We start from the raw sequence: 18,325 nt of genomic DNA on the forward strand, positions 1-18,325 counted from the left end.
GAGAATGTACCAGCAGAATCATCTATCAGTGGCTGTGCATCAGTACACTCCATGTCAGATTCATCTTTGCCTGGGTAATTCGCGATTTGACTTGATAATCCAGGCATGGTATGTGAAAACAGCTCCATGGAGTAATCTGTAGTGTGGCCTGCCGCATCCTTCAATTTTGGTTGGGGTGAAGGACACAAGGAAAGGTGTGGTTCATGAACATGAGCCTCCAATGATGACTCAGTGCTTTAATTTTTTAAAACTTCAGAAGCAGAGGCGATAGAGCTGGAGGCTGAGTCAGCAATGTAAGCCAAAACTTGTTCTTGAAGCTCCGGCTTTAAAAGCGGTTTACCTACTCCCAGAACAGGGAGCCTTCGAGGCCTTGTGGAGCCAGATGATGACGCATGCTCAACACCTCCTGCATTAGGTGCAATTTTGCTTTTGCCACTACCAGCAGATCCACCACCAACACCAACATTACCAGCTGCCAACCCCCGCCCACTTCCATGGACTCTTCCACCACACTTCCTCATTTTTGGGGAAAATGTACCAAAAAAACCACCAACTATATGGTACTGTAAAACAATGTACAAGGTGTATAGTAGTGGGGAGAACTGGAATCTCTGTAGACTTCAGGACACATTTGGATTCTGTCAGGCCCTGTTTATTTTACACCGCAATGTGACAGGCAGATTCTGGATGGTGTAATAAAGGTGGATAGAGGACTGTGGAGAATTGGAATCTCTCTACACTTCAGGACACAGTTGGATTCTGTCAGGCCCTGTGTCTATAACACCGCAATGTGACCGGCAGAAAATGCCTAGTGTATGACAAACTACAAGGTGTATATAGAATTGGGCAGAATTGGAATCTCCCTAGAGTGTTGTTCTGTAAGAATGGACAAACTCCTCGGCTTTTCCTTAGAGTCACACACTTAGATAGCTTCAATTTGGCCGTGATAACAGCCGTTACACGGTACTGAGAGAGGAGCGTGCACGTACATAGCTGTACGGTGTATGTAAAATTGTCAAGCTCCGTGTTTTTGTATACGGACTGACATGCTGTCTCTCTCTAGTTTTGAATGTAATCAAACAGCAAATATACTAAACTGTTTGAAAAACGGACAAAACTATAAGGTGTAGGTCTGTAAGAACGGACAAACTCCTCAACTTTTCCTTACAGAGTCACACACGTAGATAGCTTCAATTTGGCCGTGATAACAGCCGTTACACGATACTGAGAGAGGAACGTGCACGTACATCGCTGTACGGTGTATGTAAAATTGTCAAGCTCCGTGTTTTTGTATACAGACTGACACACGCTGTCTCTCTCTAGTTTTGAATGTAATCAAACAACAAATATACTAAACTGTTTGAAAATGGACAAAACTATAAGGTGTAGGTCTGTAAGAACGGACAAACTCCTCGACTTTTCCTTACAGAGTCACACATGTAGATACAGTAGCTTCGATTTGGCCATAATAACAGCCGTTACACGGTACTGTGTGAGGAGCGTACACCGCTGTACGGTGTGTGAAAAAATGAACGCTCACTACCTCACCAGGACAAAACAATACAATTTGGATTGCTTTTAAAAAAGCAGTTTGAACACCAGTGTGCACACAGCAATGCAGCTAGCCTTAAAAGGCAGGCTAATCACCACCAGCGCTGCTGCACAAAAGCAAAAATCTTCACCTTTCACTGCACAGTAACTACAGTGAAAAGCGCTAGCAGCAGAAGCAGTTTTTTTTTCTTTTTGCCTTCCTAACGCTCTCCCTACAGAATCAGCAGCTCTCCCTATTCTGATATCAGCATGAGTAACATGGCGGTCAGCGTCCCCGCCCTTTTATACCCCCTGTGACGCCACACAAAGCAAGCCAATCACTTGCATGCCCTTCTCCAAGATGGTGGTGACCGCTGCCTATGTCATCACATTGCCCAGTGTCCGTTCTTCCTGATTGGCTGAAAAAGGGCGCTAAAGCATCTTTTGAAACTCGACTTTGGCACTAAAGTCGTCGACCTCGTGGCCGACCTCACGCTAAGGTCGGGTTTCGTTTCATGAAACCCGACTTTGGCGAAAGTCGGCGACTTGAATTTTTTCGACCCGTTTCACTCAACTCTATCTAAGATCTGTTCTGCTGGAATCAGTACTGCTTATGTTAGCAGATCCAAGGGCTCCAAGAAAATGGCAGCAGAACACTCCCACTACTGTGAATTGTGCAGCCCACAGAGGCGTGTCTAGTTCACAGCAGTGACATCTCCATCATAATACACTGTGTTCCAAATTATTATGCAAAAAATATTTTCTCATATTTTCTCTAAATTACCTTTATGAATTGCAGTCATTGTTATTTTCCAGTCATCTACTATTCTAGTATAATTGCAATGTTTTTGAACAAACTGCCTATGAAAACAGTATATTTTTAAAAATAAGAAACACTCAAAATGCATGTTCCAAATTATTATGCACAGCAGAGTTTTCAACCTTTTTATTTTTATTTTCAACAAAAAAATGGTCAATTGTGAAATTATAAGCATTATCAGCTTATTACAAAATGAAATCAAACAGTTTTCAAGTCAAAACTTTATTCTAGGTGATGTTACATTTGCACATAGGACCCCTTGTTCGAAATAAGCTTCTGAACTCTCTCGTCCATTGAATTTGTCAGTTTTTGGATGGTTTGTGCTTCAATTGTTTTGCATGTGGACAGAATACCCTCCCAGAGCTGTTGATTAGATGTGAACTGCCTCCCGCCATCATAGACACTCTTTTTGGTGATGCTCCAGAGGTTCTCAATGGGGTTGAGGTGTTGAGGTCAGGGGAAGATGGTGGCCACACCATAAGTTTGTCCTCTTTTATTTCCATAGCAGCCAGAGATGCAGATGTGTTATTTGCAGCATGAGACGGTGCATTATCATGCATGAAAATGATCTTGCTGCGGAAAGCACGGTTCTTCCTCTTGAACCATGGCAGGAAGTGCTGTTTTAGAAACTCCACATAGATTATGGAGTTCATCTTTACCCCTTCAGGGATCCTAAAGGGGCCATACAATCTCTCTCCCAATGATTCCAGCCCAAAACATTACTCCACCTCCTCCTTGTTGGCGCCTTAGCCGCGTTTTCATGGGGTGTCTATCAACCAGCCATCCTCCACTCCCATCCATCTGGACCATCGAGCGTTGCACGGCACTCATCGGTTTACAAAAGTTTGGAAGTCAGTCTTCATGTATCGTTTGGTCCACTGGAGCCGTTTCTGCTTGTGTGCAGTGGATAGAGGTGGTCGACAGGATGGCTTACGCACAGCTGCAAACCTCTGAAGAACCCTGCATCTTGTTGTTCGGGGGACGTTGGAGGCACCAGCAGCTTCAAAAACTTGTCTGCTGCTACGACAAGGCATTTTTGCAGCTGCTCTTTTAACCTGATGCAATTGCCTGTTGGAAAGAGTCCTCAATTTTTCCTTATCAGCACGCACACGTGTGTGCTGGGAATCAGCTACATACTTCTTGGCAATGTTGATTGCAGTCATGCCTTGACCTAAATACTCGACAATTTGTTGCTTCTCAGCAGCCGACACATCCTTTTTCTTTCCCATTTTGGCAAAAAATGTAGGCTGCTTAATAATGTGGAATAGCCTTCTAAGTAGTCTTGCCTTTATTTGGACACACCTGTCAAACTAATTTGCACAGGTATCTGCAATTGCTTTCAGTGATATAAAGAGCCCTGACACACATCACCATCAATGAGTTTAAATGACAAACAAAAAAATTCTAACTTTATCACTCCTAAACTCTTTTTGCATAATAATTTGGAAGACAGTGTAGATAGGGTCAGCATCTCTCTCTTATCTCCTATGACCATGTGGTGCCGTATTATGACACTGAAAGTGTCGTGCTGCTACTGTGAAAGCAAGATGTCAGCCCCCAGTGCCTTCTATAAACTCCTATAACACACGAAATATGTTTCTAATGCAATCAAAACTTGGTTATTACAGCATGTTATGCCACATTACATTGATTTATTAATGCTCTACAAACATGGTACCTTCCTATTAAAATAACAAGACAGGCATTTTTTACTCTTTGAATCTAACTACATTTCTCCCAACCAGTCTTCTTTGTCCTCAGAAGAATGTTTCCAAAATCACACCATCTATAACCAATATCAGTGTTATATTCAGTTACAAGCAATATATTCATGGATATAAACAGAGGCATAGCTAGAGTTTTAGTTCGGAAGGGGTCGAAACTTCTGAGTGGGTTCCTAACCAGGTAACCCTGATTACAACTATGGTGGTGCCACTTAATAGTGGATATAGGAGAACCTCACTAGATGACTGCACTGTTTCTAAAAAAACTCTATACATAGACCAACACTGATATTACTGCTATATGGTGACATATAGTGTATATACTAGTCCTGCAGAACATTTAAGAAATAACAGTACAGTTATATATAGTGACTTACAGCTGAGACTCTTTCTGGTGGAGTCATTTGCTTTTCTCGTCTTTTCTATCTGGCCCAAATCGACATGGCAACTTCTTCCAGCCACGACTTGGCTGCAGAGAATACAACAAAGACACATATGACTGCTCACATTTCATCCACTATCTCCATCTATCCACAACCTGCACTAATTCCTTATCCTGCTGATACCCTAATGCTGAACCGCTGCTGCCATATGTGTCCCTAATACTGCACCTGCTGTGTGCCCTCCAATTTTCCTCCTACTGGAGGCCTAGAATCCCATTTCATTGCACTTTTAAAGAATGATGTCAACAAAAAGTGCCCCACAAACACCAAGATACCCCTACAATGAATTCCTCCACACACACATTATGATGACACTACTGTGCCCCCACCCCTCAACTTCCCTGGAAAAGTATGGTGACCCCAACTCAGTAGGATCCCCTATCTGTGACCTCCACACAGCCTCCTATGCAATATAATGGGCCTATTTACAATATTCTGGCCCCACACCGCTCTACACTGTATAATGGCACCCACGCAGCCCTCCACACAGTATGATGGACCCCACACAAAACCTTCTCACTATACAATTGCTTACATATAGTTTAAAGGCTCCCACATAGCCATCCAAATAATATAATAGTCTCCACATAGTCTTCCATACAGCATAATGCACCCCTTAGCCCGTACAGCATAATGCACCCCATAGCCCATACAGCATAATGCATCCCCATTGTCCATACAGCATAATGCACTTCAAAGCCCGTACAGTATAATGCACACCATAGCCCATATAGTAAGATGCACCCCATAGCTTATACAGTATAATGCATCTCGTAGTTTATACAGCATAATACAACCCATAGTACATGTAGTATACAGGTGCTTCTCACAAAATTAGAATATCATCAAAAAGTTAATTTATCTCAGTTCTTCAATACAAAAAGTGAAACTCATTATATAGAGTCATTACAGCGTGATCTATTTCAAGTGTTTATTTCTTTTAATGTTGATGATTATGGATTACAGCCAATGAAAACCCAAAAGTCATTATCTCAGTAAATTAGAATATTTTATAACACCAGCTTAAAAAATTATTTTAAAGTCCAAAATGTTGTCCTACTGAAATGTATGTTCAGTAAATGCACTCAATACTTGGTTGGGGCTACTTTCGTATCAACTACTGCATCAACGTGGCGTGGCAAGGAGGCGATCAGTTTGCTTTGAGAGCAGCCTTCAGCTCGTCTGCATTGTTGGGTCTGGTGTCTCTCATCTTCCTCTTGACAATACCCCATAGATTCTTTATGGGGTTAAGGTAAGGCGAGTTTGCTGGCCAATCAAGCACAGTGATACTGTTGATTTTAAACCAGGTATTGGTACTTTTGGCAGTGTGGACAGGAATTAAATTTCCATCTCCAAAAAGCTTGTCGGCAGAGGGAAGCATGAAATGCTCTAGAATTTCCTGGTAGATGGTGGAGCTGACTTTGTTCTTGATAAAACACAGGCTCTCCAAACCATCACTGATTGTGGAAACTTCACACTAGACCTCAAGCAGCTTGGATTGTGTGCCTCTCCACTCTTACTCCAGACACTGGGACCTTGATTTCCAAATGAAATTCCTTGTAGAGTGAGTCAATGACTGCTTTCGGGACATCTGTCAAGTCAGCAGTCTTCCCCATGATTGGGGAACCTACTAAAACAAACTAAGGAATCTTTTTAAACGCTTAGGAAGCGTTTGCAGGTTTTTTTTGTAAATTTTTCTAATTTACTGACATAATGACTTTTGGGTTTTCATTGGCTGTAAGCCATAATCATCAACATTAACAGAAATAAACACTTAAAATAGATCACTCTGTTTAATATGAGTTTCACTTTTTGTATTGAAGAACTGAAATAAATTAAGTTTTTGATGATATTCTAATTTTGTGAGAAGCACCTGTAATTCACCAAACAGTCCATAAGTATAATGCATCCCATAGCCCATTCAGTATAATGCATCCCATAGGCCATACAGTATAATGCACCCAATTGTTGATATAGTATAATTCACTCCATAGTCCATACAGTATAATGCATCACATAGTCCTCAATACAGTTTTATGGCCAATGTTCTAATACAAATAATAAAATACAATACTCACCTCTTTTCTTCCTTCCTCCACTGCTACGGTCTCTGCAACTTGTTTTCTGAAGCGTCGCACATCTCTGCGTAGAAGATGCCATGTAGTGACGTCATCGCGCTGCATATTGACAATAATGCCAGAAAAGTGATAAGCAAATTGTATCATATGATACTGCTTATGAATCCAATATCATTAGGAAATGAGTGGGATAAAACACAGCCTTGAGATAATAAATCTTCCTATACTTTACATAGGTGTATAAAAATAAAATAAAAAAAAAAAAAAAATTCTACGTAGCCACTCTTAGAGTGGTGCTCTTTCTGGAAATAAAATGGATATTTTTTTTTAAATCAATACACCCTTTATACTTGTGTTATGGTAACCCAATGTGACCCCTTTAGAAACCACAAGAAAGGGCCACTGAGCGGGTCAAATGTTTTAACTGGAATATTGAAACCAAACTTTGAGATTTGGAAGAAAATAATGGATGCGTTGTCCCTAGAGGGATCAGTAAAATAAAACTGAGCATTATCATCTGGAAACTCGCTGCCAGTCCCGACAAGCCATTGCTGGATTATGTAACTGTGTTATTTTCAAGTAACCTCAAGCTACAATTACACAACATGCAAAATGTCATTTATGGAATTCTCATCAGGCTGTAAGTGAAGCAGGGTTAGACCGGTCTGTCGCTCTTAGGGCCTTTCTGGGTTATTTTCTTACACAAACTCTCTTTCTGGCTTAGTATTATTATTATTTATGTAGCACCATTGATTCTACGGTACTGTAGAAAGTCAAGTGAAATTCAAAGCACTGTTTACCACCAGTCTGGATAGTAACGCGTATAGTGTAAAGTCTCCGGTTTATATAGAAGTTGTATTCACTACTGTGTAAATAGTGACACTAGACTTGATTATTACAATACATGGAAATACATTTTAATACACATGAAGATCACAATGCCAATTTTAAGCTGGCATAGTCTGACAGGTTGGCATGCTTCCTGGAAAGTTTTGTATCATTGGGTGAACATCATTTCCATAAACCCAGGCTGGAAGAGCTTTAATATGCAATCCTTGTAAATATAAAAAGATGTGACAGGGATTTAGATGACTTAAGTCACACTCGGAATAGATGAATCATTTTATGGTTAGATAAACACGCGATATTAAGGGATATTTTGAATGATCTTGTGAAGATAGACAAGGTTCCTTTTTCTTCTCCAGAGTAAACAGTCCCATGTATGCCAAGACCGTTAGGTCAACAATAGGAAATATCTGAAATTATTTTGTGAACTTGTGTTAACTACCACAAGGTCAGTGACCAATGGGAAAACCACTCAAATCTACCTTTATGGCCCAGACGTCAAGAATGAGAAAGTGTCTATCAGCCATATCCTGCTTCTTTTCATAACACTTGCTAAAATGCTATGTAGACCAAACCAAACTAATCATCTTTCCTCCATTTCACGCAACCCCCCTACCTATATATCTGTCACAATTAACAACATCACACTTTCCCATCTCACAAGTGCATCTCTGCTGTGTCCTTCAAACCAGAAATCCAAGCCCTTACCACCTCCTGCTGCCTCCAACTCAAAAGTATTTTCTGAATTCATCTCTTCCTCAACCCTCAATCTAATAAAATATTAGTACATGCCTTCATCATCTACTTCCTTGACTACTACAGTATCCGAAGCTATGGCTTCCCAAATAGCACTCTCGTACCTATGTAGTCCATCCTTAATGGTGCTGCACAATTAATCCACCTCTCCCCTTGCCACTCCTCCAGCTCTCCCCTCTGCAAATCTCTTCAATTTCCTCAACAAATCCAACTACTAACTGATCTACAAGGCTATCCATAATGTGTCCCCTATACATCTTGAAACTAATCCACGGATATCTTCCCACACACAATCTAAACTCAACACAAGATGTCCTTCTCTTCTCTGCTCCTGTATGTTGCTCATCCAATTGCCTCCAAGATTTCTCATGTGCATCACCATACTCATCTCTTAAGGAAAGCTCACAACCTGCAATGACCCAGCTTTCACATTTAAAGGGAATCTGTCACCTATATTTAGTGATATCATGTAAAGATATCACTAAATTGTGCGTCCCATAAGGATTCTAGTCGGGCCTTTGACTCCCCCCGACCCCGCACCTTTGAGGCATAAATACCTTTTTTAGCTTGTTGTGGGTGCATGCAAATCGCCGCGGTCTGGTCCGATGGGCGTGGCTTAGGAGTCTTCTCCCCCCCACCTCCTCGGCTTGCTTCACGTAATCTTCGTCTGTGAATACCACAGACACTGTTGGTTTCCGCGCTTGCGCAATGTAAAGGCCCCGGCACCTGTGCAGTATGCTTTGCCCAACTGTGGGCAAAGCATATAAATCGCTACTGCGCAAGCGCCGGTATTTTCCAGCGCGGTCTTTGCCCCGGAAGTCTTCACATGCAGGACACACTTCCAAAGTAAGTGCTCAGCGTAAAGAGCCGGATAAATGAGATCCCAAACGTTATGTAAAATGTTCCCAATAAAAGCTTCAACTCAATCCACAAAAAAAGCAAGCCCTTGCTCAGGTCTGTCATCTGTTAATGGAAATAAAGGAGGCTTCCATGTTACTGGTAGCACAAAGGCTCTGGAAAAGCTAAATGGCTCCTCGCTCCGCAAAAGAAATTCAGCAAATTCTGCGCTCTCAAATCCAAATGCCCCCCTCCCTTCTGAGCCCAAGTGTGCCTAAACAACGCTTAGCGCCCACATGTTTGGCATTTCTGTAGTGATAAGAGCTGGGCATAACATACTTGTCACTACAACATACTGGTCACTACAATGGCAGTTTGCAATTTTCATTCAGCAAAATCCACTGCTGCCCATTTCTGGAAAACACCCATGGAGTCAAAATCATCACTACATCTGTATATAATTCCCAAAATGTTATAATTTCCAAAATGTGGTCACGTGAGGGGGGATTCTGCTTTTCTAGCACTTAAGAGGCTCTTTATATGGAATCTGCAAACTAGTCTAGGAAAATCTGCGCTCCAGGAGGCAAATAGCGCTCCGTCCCTCCCGAGTCTCTCCGTATGGCAAAGTAGTACTGTACAGCCACATATGGGGTATTTCCACGCTCAGCAAAAATTGTGGGACAAATTTTGGTGCCGTTTTACCCATTATCCCAGTGTGAAAATGTAAAACTTGGGGCTCACACACAATCTTGGTGGCAAAAATGCAAATTATTTTTTCTTCCCTGCCCAATGGTATAAAATTTGAATAGGAGGTGGATGTGCAGTACTCTGCCATTCCCACTATCACAAGACAGAGCAGCTCCACAATTGAGCACTTCCAGACGGCAGAAGAAGCTGGGAGCGAAACACGCGTCGGGGTGAGAGGGCACAGAACATATTCTCGTGGCCACCTGTTTACTGGCAATATACCTTTATTATTTCTCCCTACTTTGTATTCATTGGATAGCTTTGTTACAACTATTATAGCAAATATACTATTAGTCTAGATAACATTTGTAAGTTATATTCCATTGATTGCTAAATCACTTACCTGTTCCCAGGTGGTGCCAAGTTAATGTACTATTATTAAACACTACATTTCGGGGTATATTTATCTTCTTACTTCATAGGGGGAGTTATCATACGTGTATTTACCCCCTTGGCCTCCTTGCGTATTTTGACTTACCTCACTTATTGCTTGGTGTCCCTTTACGGCATTTTACTTTTTTCATGTTCTTGTTTTTGAAAATTATATATTGAATAAAAAATAATTTTAACTATACCTGCTTAGGATCTCTTCCTAATTCCCCGAGTGCACCATATGTGTGGGGTTTTTGTTGGTTATATCAAGGGTCCATAATAAATACTTCTTTACTATCTAGCAAAAAACTCTGGACCAAGTGATCTATAGACTGTTTTCGGTCTTTAGGTATTAATGGTCCCCAAATTCTGTCCATTTTAAAATATCCCAGGTTTTATAAAAAAAAATTCTCCCTATTTGTTTAGCATCTCTTAAAAATTTAGCTACTTATAAAACAGGAATTTCTTGATCTGGTTTCATTTGTTGTACAAATTTCTCTGGTAAAATCTTATCAATAAGATCTATGAGACTGGGGAACATATCAGTTGTGATACTATTAATGTGGTTTATCTGCTACACTGTGGTTGCAGTTATCAATATGTTGGCAGGGCAGATAGAAAATATAATCGATTGAATAGGATTATTCTGTGAACTCTGACCTAGATATAATTAATTTTAAGGTTTCAACACCAAGGGTTTAAATATGACACCATTATGAATTACATACATTTGTATTTCTTCCTATAGTATTTGTTTTTTTGCAGTCTTGCAGTGACCTTTATGCCAAGTTCCTACGATAAGTATTTGGTGAGCTTTTGATGTTGCAGATTTTCTGAAACATTTCTGCACAAATTAGCTAAATTAGGTTACTTGCATTTCTTTTTTACATTAATGTTGTTGTTTTTACTGCTACAGTTCAGTCCATGTCTTTATTTGGTATATCATATTTTAAATAAATCTGATTTGTTTACATATTTCCTGTTACTTTTCTTTGATAAAACTTTATTGATAAACTCATGTGTTGATCACACCAGTCTTGATGAGGGGGCATGCTGAAATTAGAGGCTCCCGATTTATTATGAGGCACAAACCTCAATGAGTCAGGAGTATCTGAAAAGTGGCATGGCATCTCCGTGTGCCTCGACAAAAATCTTTCTCCAGTAAGGCACGCCAAAGTTCATCATCAACTTGATGTGCCGGCATCGCCACAGCCATTTTGTCAGTGTTGGTCAAAACTGGAGTGAAAATGGCAAACGTTGCAAAATTTTGTGACTTTTTAAATCTTAGAATTCAAGCAAAATTGCTTTGATGAATTAGGGCCAACATTTCTTTAAATTGAATTCCCTTTGATGGAACTGTAACCAGTTCAATTCTGGCGTTTCGATTTTTTTTATTTTATCAATCGGTTTAATTAATTTTAAATTTTGACAGATTTGACTTTTACAGATGCAGCAATACTACATATCTTTAAAAAAAAAAATTCCTTTCTTTTTTATGGGGTAAAGGGAAGGTTACGCAAATTTTTATATTTCATTTAAAAAACTTTTTATCTATTTTTCTTTGTTTTTTTGTGAATCTGCAATCGACTGACAACTTATACTATATGCTGTAATAGCATGGTATTCAGTAGATCGTAAAAATCTCAAGTCTCCTATGAAAACCAGCCTCAGGCTTGTCTTCATGGAAGCACAACACAGTCATGGGAGGCAGCCACGGCAGTTTATCAGCATCCTGCAATCGCATGGAACAGCATACCACGCACTTTCAATGCTGCACTCAGAGACTGCCATGGCATGCAAAGCTTGAAGGAGAAGGCTGTGTAACAGGATCTGGATTTACGTAGTATATTTCTTTTTGTGTTCCCTATGTCCAGCATCATCTCCTTGTAAGCACAGTTATTCAAGATAATGCTGCAGCAGAGTTTGGTGAAAAACTATTGGAATCATAATTGTGGTATATAATCTCTTTTGAAGTAAAGGGGCTTAGTTACGGTAGTTAGAAGTGTATTGAAGAAAAGTGTGCGTTCATTTTATGGTGCTGTTTGAATCAGGAGGGAAAGATCGATTGAAGTCTACATCAGCATGGAGTCTTGAGAGCAACTGGTCTAAGGTGAAGTACTGTTTTCGACAAAGTGGAAAAACTGAAATCATGTAAATAACTATAAGGCTGTGCGCCCACAGTAGCGTTTAAGCATTTTTTAAGCGTTTTTAGGGATCAAACCGCTTCAAAAACGCTTAAAAGAAGCTTCCCAATCATTTTAATGCTTTTTGGCCTTTTTGTGCCAATGGATGCGTTTTTTACCGCTAAGGAAACGCTTAGCGGCTAAAAACGCAGCATGCTCATTAATTTTGCGGCTTAGTCTGCGTTTTTAGCTATTTCCTATGGTCCTGAAGACGCGCGGAAAAAAAACGCATAAAAAACGCGCAGAAAACGAATAAAAAAAAAGCGCGGTAAAAAACGCGCGTTTTTTGGAAAGGAGTCCGGTTTTGTGTCAGGTTTAAAACGCTACTGTGGGCACAATAGCCTAAGACGGTTTACTACTGTGAAAGATTAGATTATTGGGAACTAAACGAATTTATGTAATTTTCAACATTAACTACAAGCCTATCATTAAAGGTCTGGTCTAAAATGACAAGCTCTATGTGATTGCAGACTTGTGAGTCCTCACATTGCACGCTATAAGGATTCTCTGGTGTCAGTGCCAGGAACAGTGATTACACATATGCGATATGCATACTCTCGGCCAGAACCCGACTAGACTATTTCCGGCCTTGCACAATGTGCTCGTATTGAGCGCACCGGAAACAGACTAGTCGGACTCTGGCCGGGAGATTCTTCACAGCGCGCAATGTGAGGACTTACAAGTCTGCAGTTACATAGAGTGTCTGCAGACTTTTCATTTTTAGACAGGACAATCCCTTTAATAGTGATACCTACCTAAATATTGTTGCAAAGCAGGTATACAGCTTCATAGTACAATATTCCCTAATGGTGGTGCCTTCTTCCAGGAGAATCCTCTCCACTAGGCCACATTCACACTATCATTATTGAGTCAGTATTTCACCTCAGTATCTGTAAGCCAAAACCAGAAGTGGGTAATAAATACAGAAGTGGTGATGTGTTTCTATTAGACTTTTCCTCTGATTGTCCCAATCCTGGTTTTGACTTATAAATACTGAGGTAAAATACTGACCAAATCCTGAGCGTGTGACTGTAGCCTTAAACTGCAAAATTGTTCGGGAATGGATAGAGGGACTTGACAAAACATCAAATGGGTTGGCTCGGCATGTCAAATTCCCCTGATTTCAATTTAAATTGAGAATCTGTGAGAGGAGCCAAAAAGACAAGTGCTATCCATGAAGATCCACACCTCATAACTTATAGGCAAAAGTGTCATCTATATTATTTGTTAATAATTATAAGCAGATATAGAAACATTTGATTTTTTTCCTAATCTGTTTTTCTTTTTCAACTGCAGATTTTTTTTTTTTCATTTTTTTTACACAAATCTTACAATAAATTTAAATTTCATATTTCAGACGATGTATTCCCTACTGCTATTATTGTGTCAGAAAACATTGGTCACTTCCAGAGGTCTTATGGAGTCCAGCCTCAATGAATCAGAGCTTTTAGTAGCACAAGGGGATCCAACACAATATTAGGTTTTAATCTTTTGGCTGATTGGTGTATACTACAATTGTTTATACACAGGGTCATTTTAATGAAATGTTCGCATTATTTTGGAATATAATTAAAGGTGAAGGATACAAACTTTATTTATGTGCTAAGCTATCATTATAAGCCAGATGGAATTAATAACTATAGAACATAGGAAAATGTTTTTCTTTGTGTCGATATAGATGGAGTCAAGCGATTTCTTTGCAGGCTCCCACTTAATATGGTACGTTTCATGCATCTAGCATGGTGGCCTTCACATACATGAATTACTACTGTACTCTGTTATTATTGTGGAATAACAGATATGCTCAGAAGAGGATTTGGGTTATTCAATAGTTGCTTATACCACACACGTTTATTATTTCTATTTTCAATATAAAACTCAATAAAAAAGCACATTTTTGACCTTACCTAATGTCACGTTTTCCAAAAAGCTTATCTCTGGATGACTAGAAAGCTAATGCAAGTGCAGTTATATTTAAATCTGTAGTGTGAGGTCTAAAATATAGAACTGCAGCGTTATGGCCTACATCGCAGCACGATACAAGTGAATGGCGGCGCTTTGTGCCCCAGAGGTTACAGAGACCACCACAAGTAGGTTGCAGAATATCTGGTTGGAATTCACTTCAACCTTTTTTTTTTTATACAGGAAGCTGGATCCTGTATCTTTCTTGGACTATCTGCAGAAAATCTGACATACAAATTGAAAATAAAGCCACAAAAAGAAAAAGAAAAAAATCCTCCAAAAATTCAAGAATTGACACAGCAAAGAAGGAGCAGCAGGGTTTACCTACCCAGGTCTCAGATCTAATGCACGATCAGGAAGCAGCAAACCCATGTAGTATAGATTGCGGCAACAGAGGTGCAAAATACTGATGAGACAAAAACTCACAATCCCTTGAGGGGGCGATTACTTACCGTATGTACTCGAATATAAGCCGAGATTTTCAGCCCATTTTTTTGGGCTGAAAGTCCCCCTCTCGGCTCATATTCAAGTCATATACACAAGGGGGTCGGAGGGCAGGCAGGGGTGTCAGGTCATACTTACCAATCCTGGCACGGTCTCTGCAGCCCCCAACTTCTCTGCGATCTCCCTTCCTTCCTTCAGCGGTCACATGGTACCGCTCATTAAACTCATGAATATGTGCATATTCGTGAGTTTAATGAGCGGTACCACGTGACCGCTGAAGGCAGGAAGGGAGATCGCGGAGAAGCTGGGGGTTGCAGAGACCGTGCCAGGACGGGTAAGTATAGCGATATTCACCTTTCCGGGGTCCATCGCTGCTTGCTGCTGTCTGATCTGTCCTCTGTCAGTGACGTTTAGATAGCAGAGGGCACAGTGATGTGGTTAGTGTGCGCCGCGCCCCCTGCAGTCTGAATGTCACTGACAGATGACGTGCCAGACAACAGCAAGCAGTGATGGACCGGGGGACAGGTGAATATCTCAGGTGCCAGCAGTGACACCGGCACCTGGCCCCAGCGACGGAGAGGTGAGTATGTCATTTTTTTTATTTTTAAAAGCAGCATCAGTGGCAGCACATGGGGGCATAATCTATGGAGCATTTTATGGGGGCAGCATATAGGGGCATAATCTATGGAGCATCTTATGGGGGCAGCATATGGGGGCATAATCTATAGAGCATCTTATGGGGGCAGCATATGGGGGCATAATCTATAGAGCATCTTATGGGGGCAGCATATGGGGGCATAATCTATGGAGCATTTTATGAGAGCAGCATATGGGGGCATAATCTATGGAGCATCTTATGGAGGCAGCATATGGGGGCATAATCTATGGAGACTCTTATGGGGGCAGCCTATGGGGGCATAATCTATGGAGCATCTTATGGGGGCATAATCTATGGAACAGCTTATGGGGCCATAACCTTTATGGAGCCGCATATGGGGCATATTATTCTATGGAGCATTTTATGAGGCCATAACCTTTATGGAGCATTATATGGGGCATATTATTCTATGTAGCATCTTATGGGGCCATTATTAACCTTTGTGCAGCATTATATGGCATGTATTTTGTATGGAGCATCTTATGGGGCTATCATGAACTGTATGGAGCATTATGTGGGGCTGCTGATTCAATATGGATATTCAAAAACATTTAACCTACTGATGTCTCAATTTTACTTTTATTGGTATCTTTTTATTTTTTAAATTTACCAGTAGCTGCTGCATTGTCCACCCTAGGCTTATACTCAAGTCAATACGTTTTCCCATTTTTTGTGTGGCAAAATTAGGGGGGGGTCGGCTTATACTCGGGTCAACTTATACTCGAGTACATACGGTACTTATTACTTACTGTCTTGCTCACAGCCTATTACTGATGCCCATATTATTAGATTAGGAACAGACACCCTAGTTTACAAAGGCAAAAAATGCTGGGCTTAGCTGCACCCTGCTGTGTTAATTTTTGAATTTTTCAGGATTTTTTAATTCCTCTTTTGGTGGCTTTGCTTTTGGACCCTTGACGTGGGTTGCGAGCTTGCATATCTTGGCCAAAATTTTGACCGATACCTCATATATTATATTTTTTTACATGTCATTTTTCAGGGTGCAGACAATAGTAAGGGCATCACTAATAGACTGTAAGCCAGATACTGTGAATCACCCCATCCATTCTTTGGTAGGTTGTGAGTGGTTGCCTCCAGTATTTTGCTCCTGTGTTGATTCCATCTTTACTATATGGGTTTGCTGCATCCTGCATTAGTTCTGAGACCTGGGCTGGGAAATACTGCTACCGTTTTTTACTGTATTAATTTTAGAAAATCTGACATAGTTGGACTTTTTGCGACTTGAGTGTCATGATTGCAATACCCTTGAAGTCTTAATGCGATGCCATTCACGTGTATTGTGCTGCCTGCAGTAGCGACACATAGCGAACTATGGCCCTTGGACAGGTGTGTTGGCAAAGGTTGCCGGGTAGCCACAGCTTTACTATTCCTGTCTAAATATATAGATAATGTAAACTTAGACCATCTGAAAGTTAACCAAAAGTATGATGTTCATACTAGATTATTAGTTTGGTGTATTCATATTACACTATTAGTTTTGGCAAAATTTTTGCAAGGATTGATGCACCTTAAAAGGGTTGTCCAGGTTTGGCACAAAAGTCTGTAGTCACTTTATGTGAAGGCAGATTTATGAAGCCTCACAACACGCATGACACGTGATGTTAGGATTCTCTGGTGCCAGTACCAGGAGTGGGTGGTGGCTAGAGCAAGGCCATGGCCTTTTTGTCGAAATGTGGTTGAAAATTTCCATATCACATACTTGTTCTCGCCACTAGCACCGGAGAATCCTAACGTCGCGCGTATTGTCATACAGAGACTGAAAACTTTCTTGCCAAACCTGGAAAACCCCTTTAAGCCATATCCCCATTCCAGACAAGTAATGTCCTCCTCACAAAGTCCCATTCCCTTTTCGACTAAGACAAGCAGTTCAAACAGAGAGTAGCGGAGCACTTACAATAGTCAATCTGCCGGATTGTTTTTACTAATTGAATATTTCTGATTAGTTACATTGCATTTAATCCACAATTCCACACTTTCCAGTATAATAGTTTTATTGATTCATACATCTGATTGTGTTATTTACTGAAAATGCATTGTCATTGATATGAGTAATCATTTCTATGGCTTTATTTCACATTACTTTGACATTCTATGTGTACAGTTTCATTACATACAATGCTGCTAAAGCAAAAAAAAACAAAAAACAAAAGCTTGCCATTGTGTAGCTCTGAAATGTTCTAGTGTTTGCTGCTGATGTCTCCCACATTTCAAGTAACTTAGAAACAGGCAAATGAGTGACAGTGCATTAGGCACAGGCTCTCAGCGACTATCAAAATGATCTGAAACACATACTTCAAACAGGTACATGTATGGGCATATTCCAGATGCCGTAATGTTTTCAATATTTACTCCAATTTCCATGGTTGTGAAATTCCACAAACTGAGGCAAGCAACAGAAAGAAGGTCCCCATGACACTTCCCTTTCAATCCTATTCTTGGGAAAGGCATTGTGTTTTCTTATTCTCCTTTGAAACGCGGCGGCCTTTTTTCCTTAAATGCTAGTAAGCCTTCAAGCCTATCCTTTGTTGGGATAACCTGTACAAGAAGGAAAAACAAATATTATAGGAAACTAAGAATGTAATTTAAAAAAATGGGTGCCCATAATGCACTTGGTCCTCATGTATTACATATTAAAAATAGGTGCATGCTCGGTATCACCACCTGGTATCTGAGACACATCATAGCAAGTAGAAACACATCTAACCTCAATGCCTCCAATTTCCACCTCTATTTTTCCAGAATTCTCTCTGGTTCACAGGGGTGCAGATCTTCCCAACCCACATCCCCCAAAGCATTCCTTTCAGGTGTGTTAGGGGTTGGTCTAACAGGCAAAGTACAGTGAATTCTTGCAGAGTTGTCCATCATTTTTTGTTATTAAAAAAAAAAAAAAGGGAAAACAAAAGG

General features: G+C 40.4%; 1 protein-coding gene across 2 annotated transcripts in view; it reads right to left on the bottom strand.

Moving 5' to 3' along the window:
* Nucleotides 1–17,394: 17,394 nt before the first annotated feature.
* AUH (AU RNA binding methylglutaconyl-CoA hydratase) overlaps nt 17,395–18,325 on the bottom strand; it is a 379,877-nt gene continuing 378,946 nt past the window's right edge. For both annotated transcript variants that reach the window (XM_073575340.1, XM_073575339.1), the window contains one exon: nt 17,395–17,956. In XM_073575340.1, the coding sequence (XP_073431441.1) occupies nt 17,879–17,956 (78 nt within the window). In that variant the 3' untranslated portion in view covers nt 17,395–17,878. The remainder of the gene's footprint in view (nt 17,957–18,325) is intronic.

Source organism: Dendrobates tinctorius, unplaced genomic scaffold, assembly GCF_039654945.1.
Source record: "Dendrobates tinctorius isolate UK_male_01 unplaced genomic scaffold, ASM3965494v1 ptg000044l, whole genome shotgun sequence".
Lineage (NCBI taxonomy): Eukaryota > Metazoa > Chordata > Amphibia > Anura > Dendrobatidae > Dendrobates > Dendrobates tinctorius.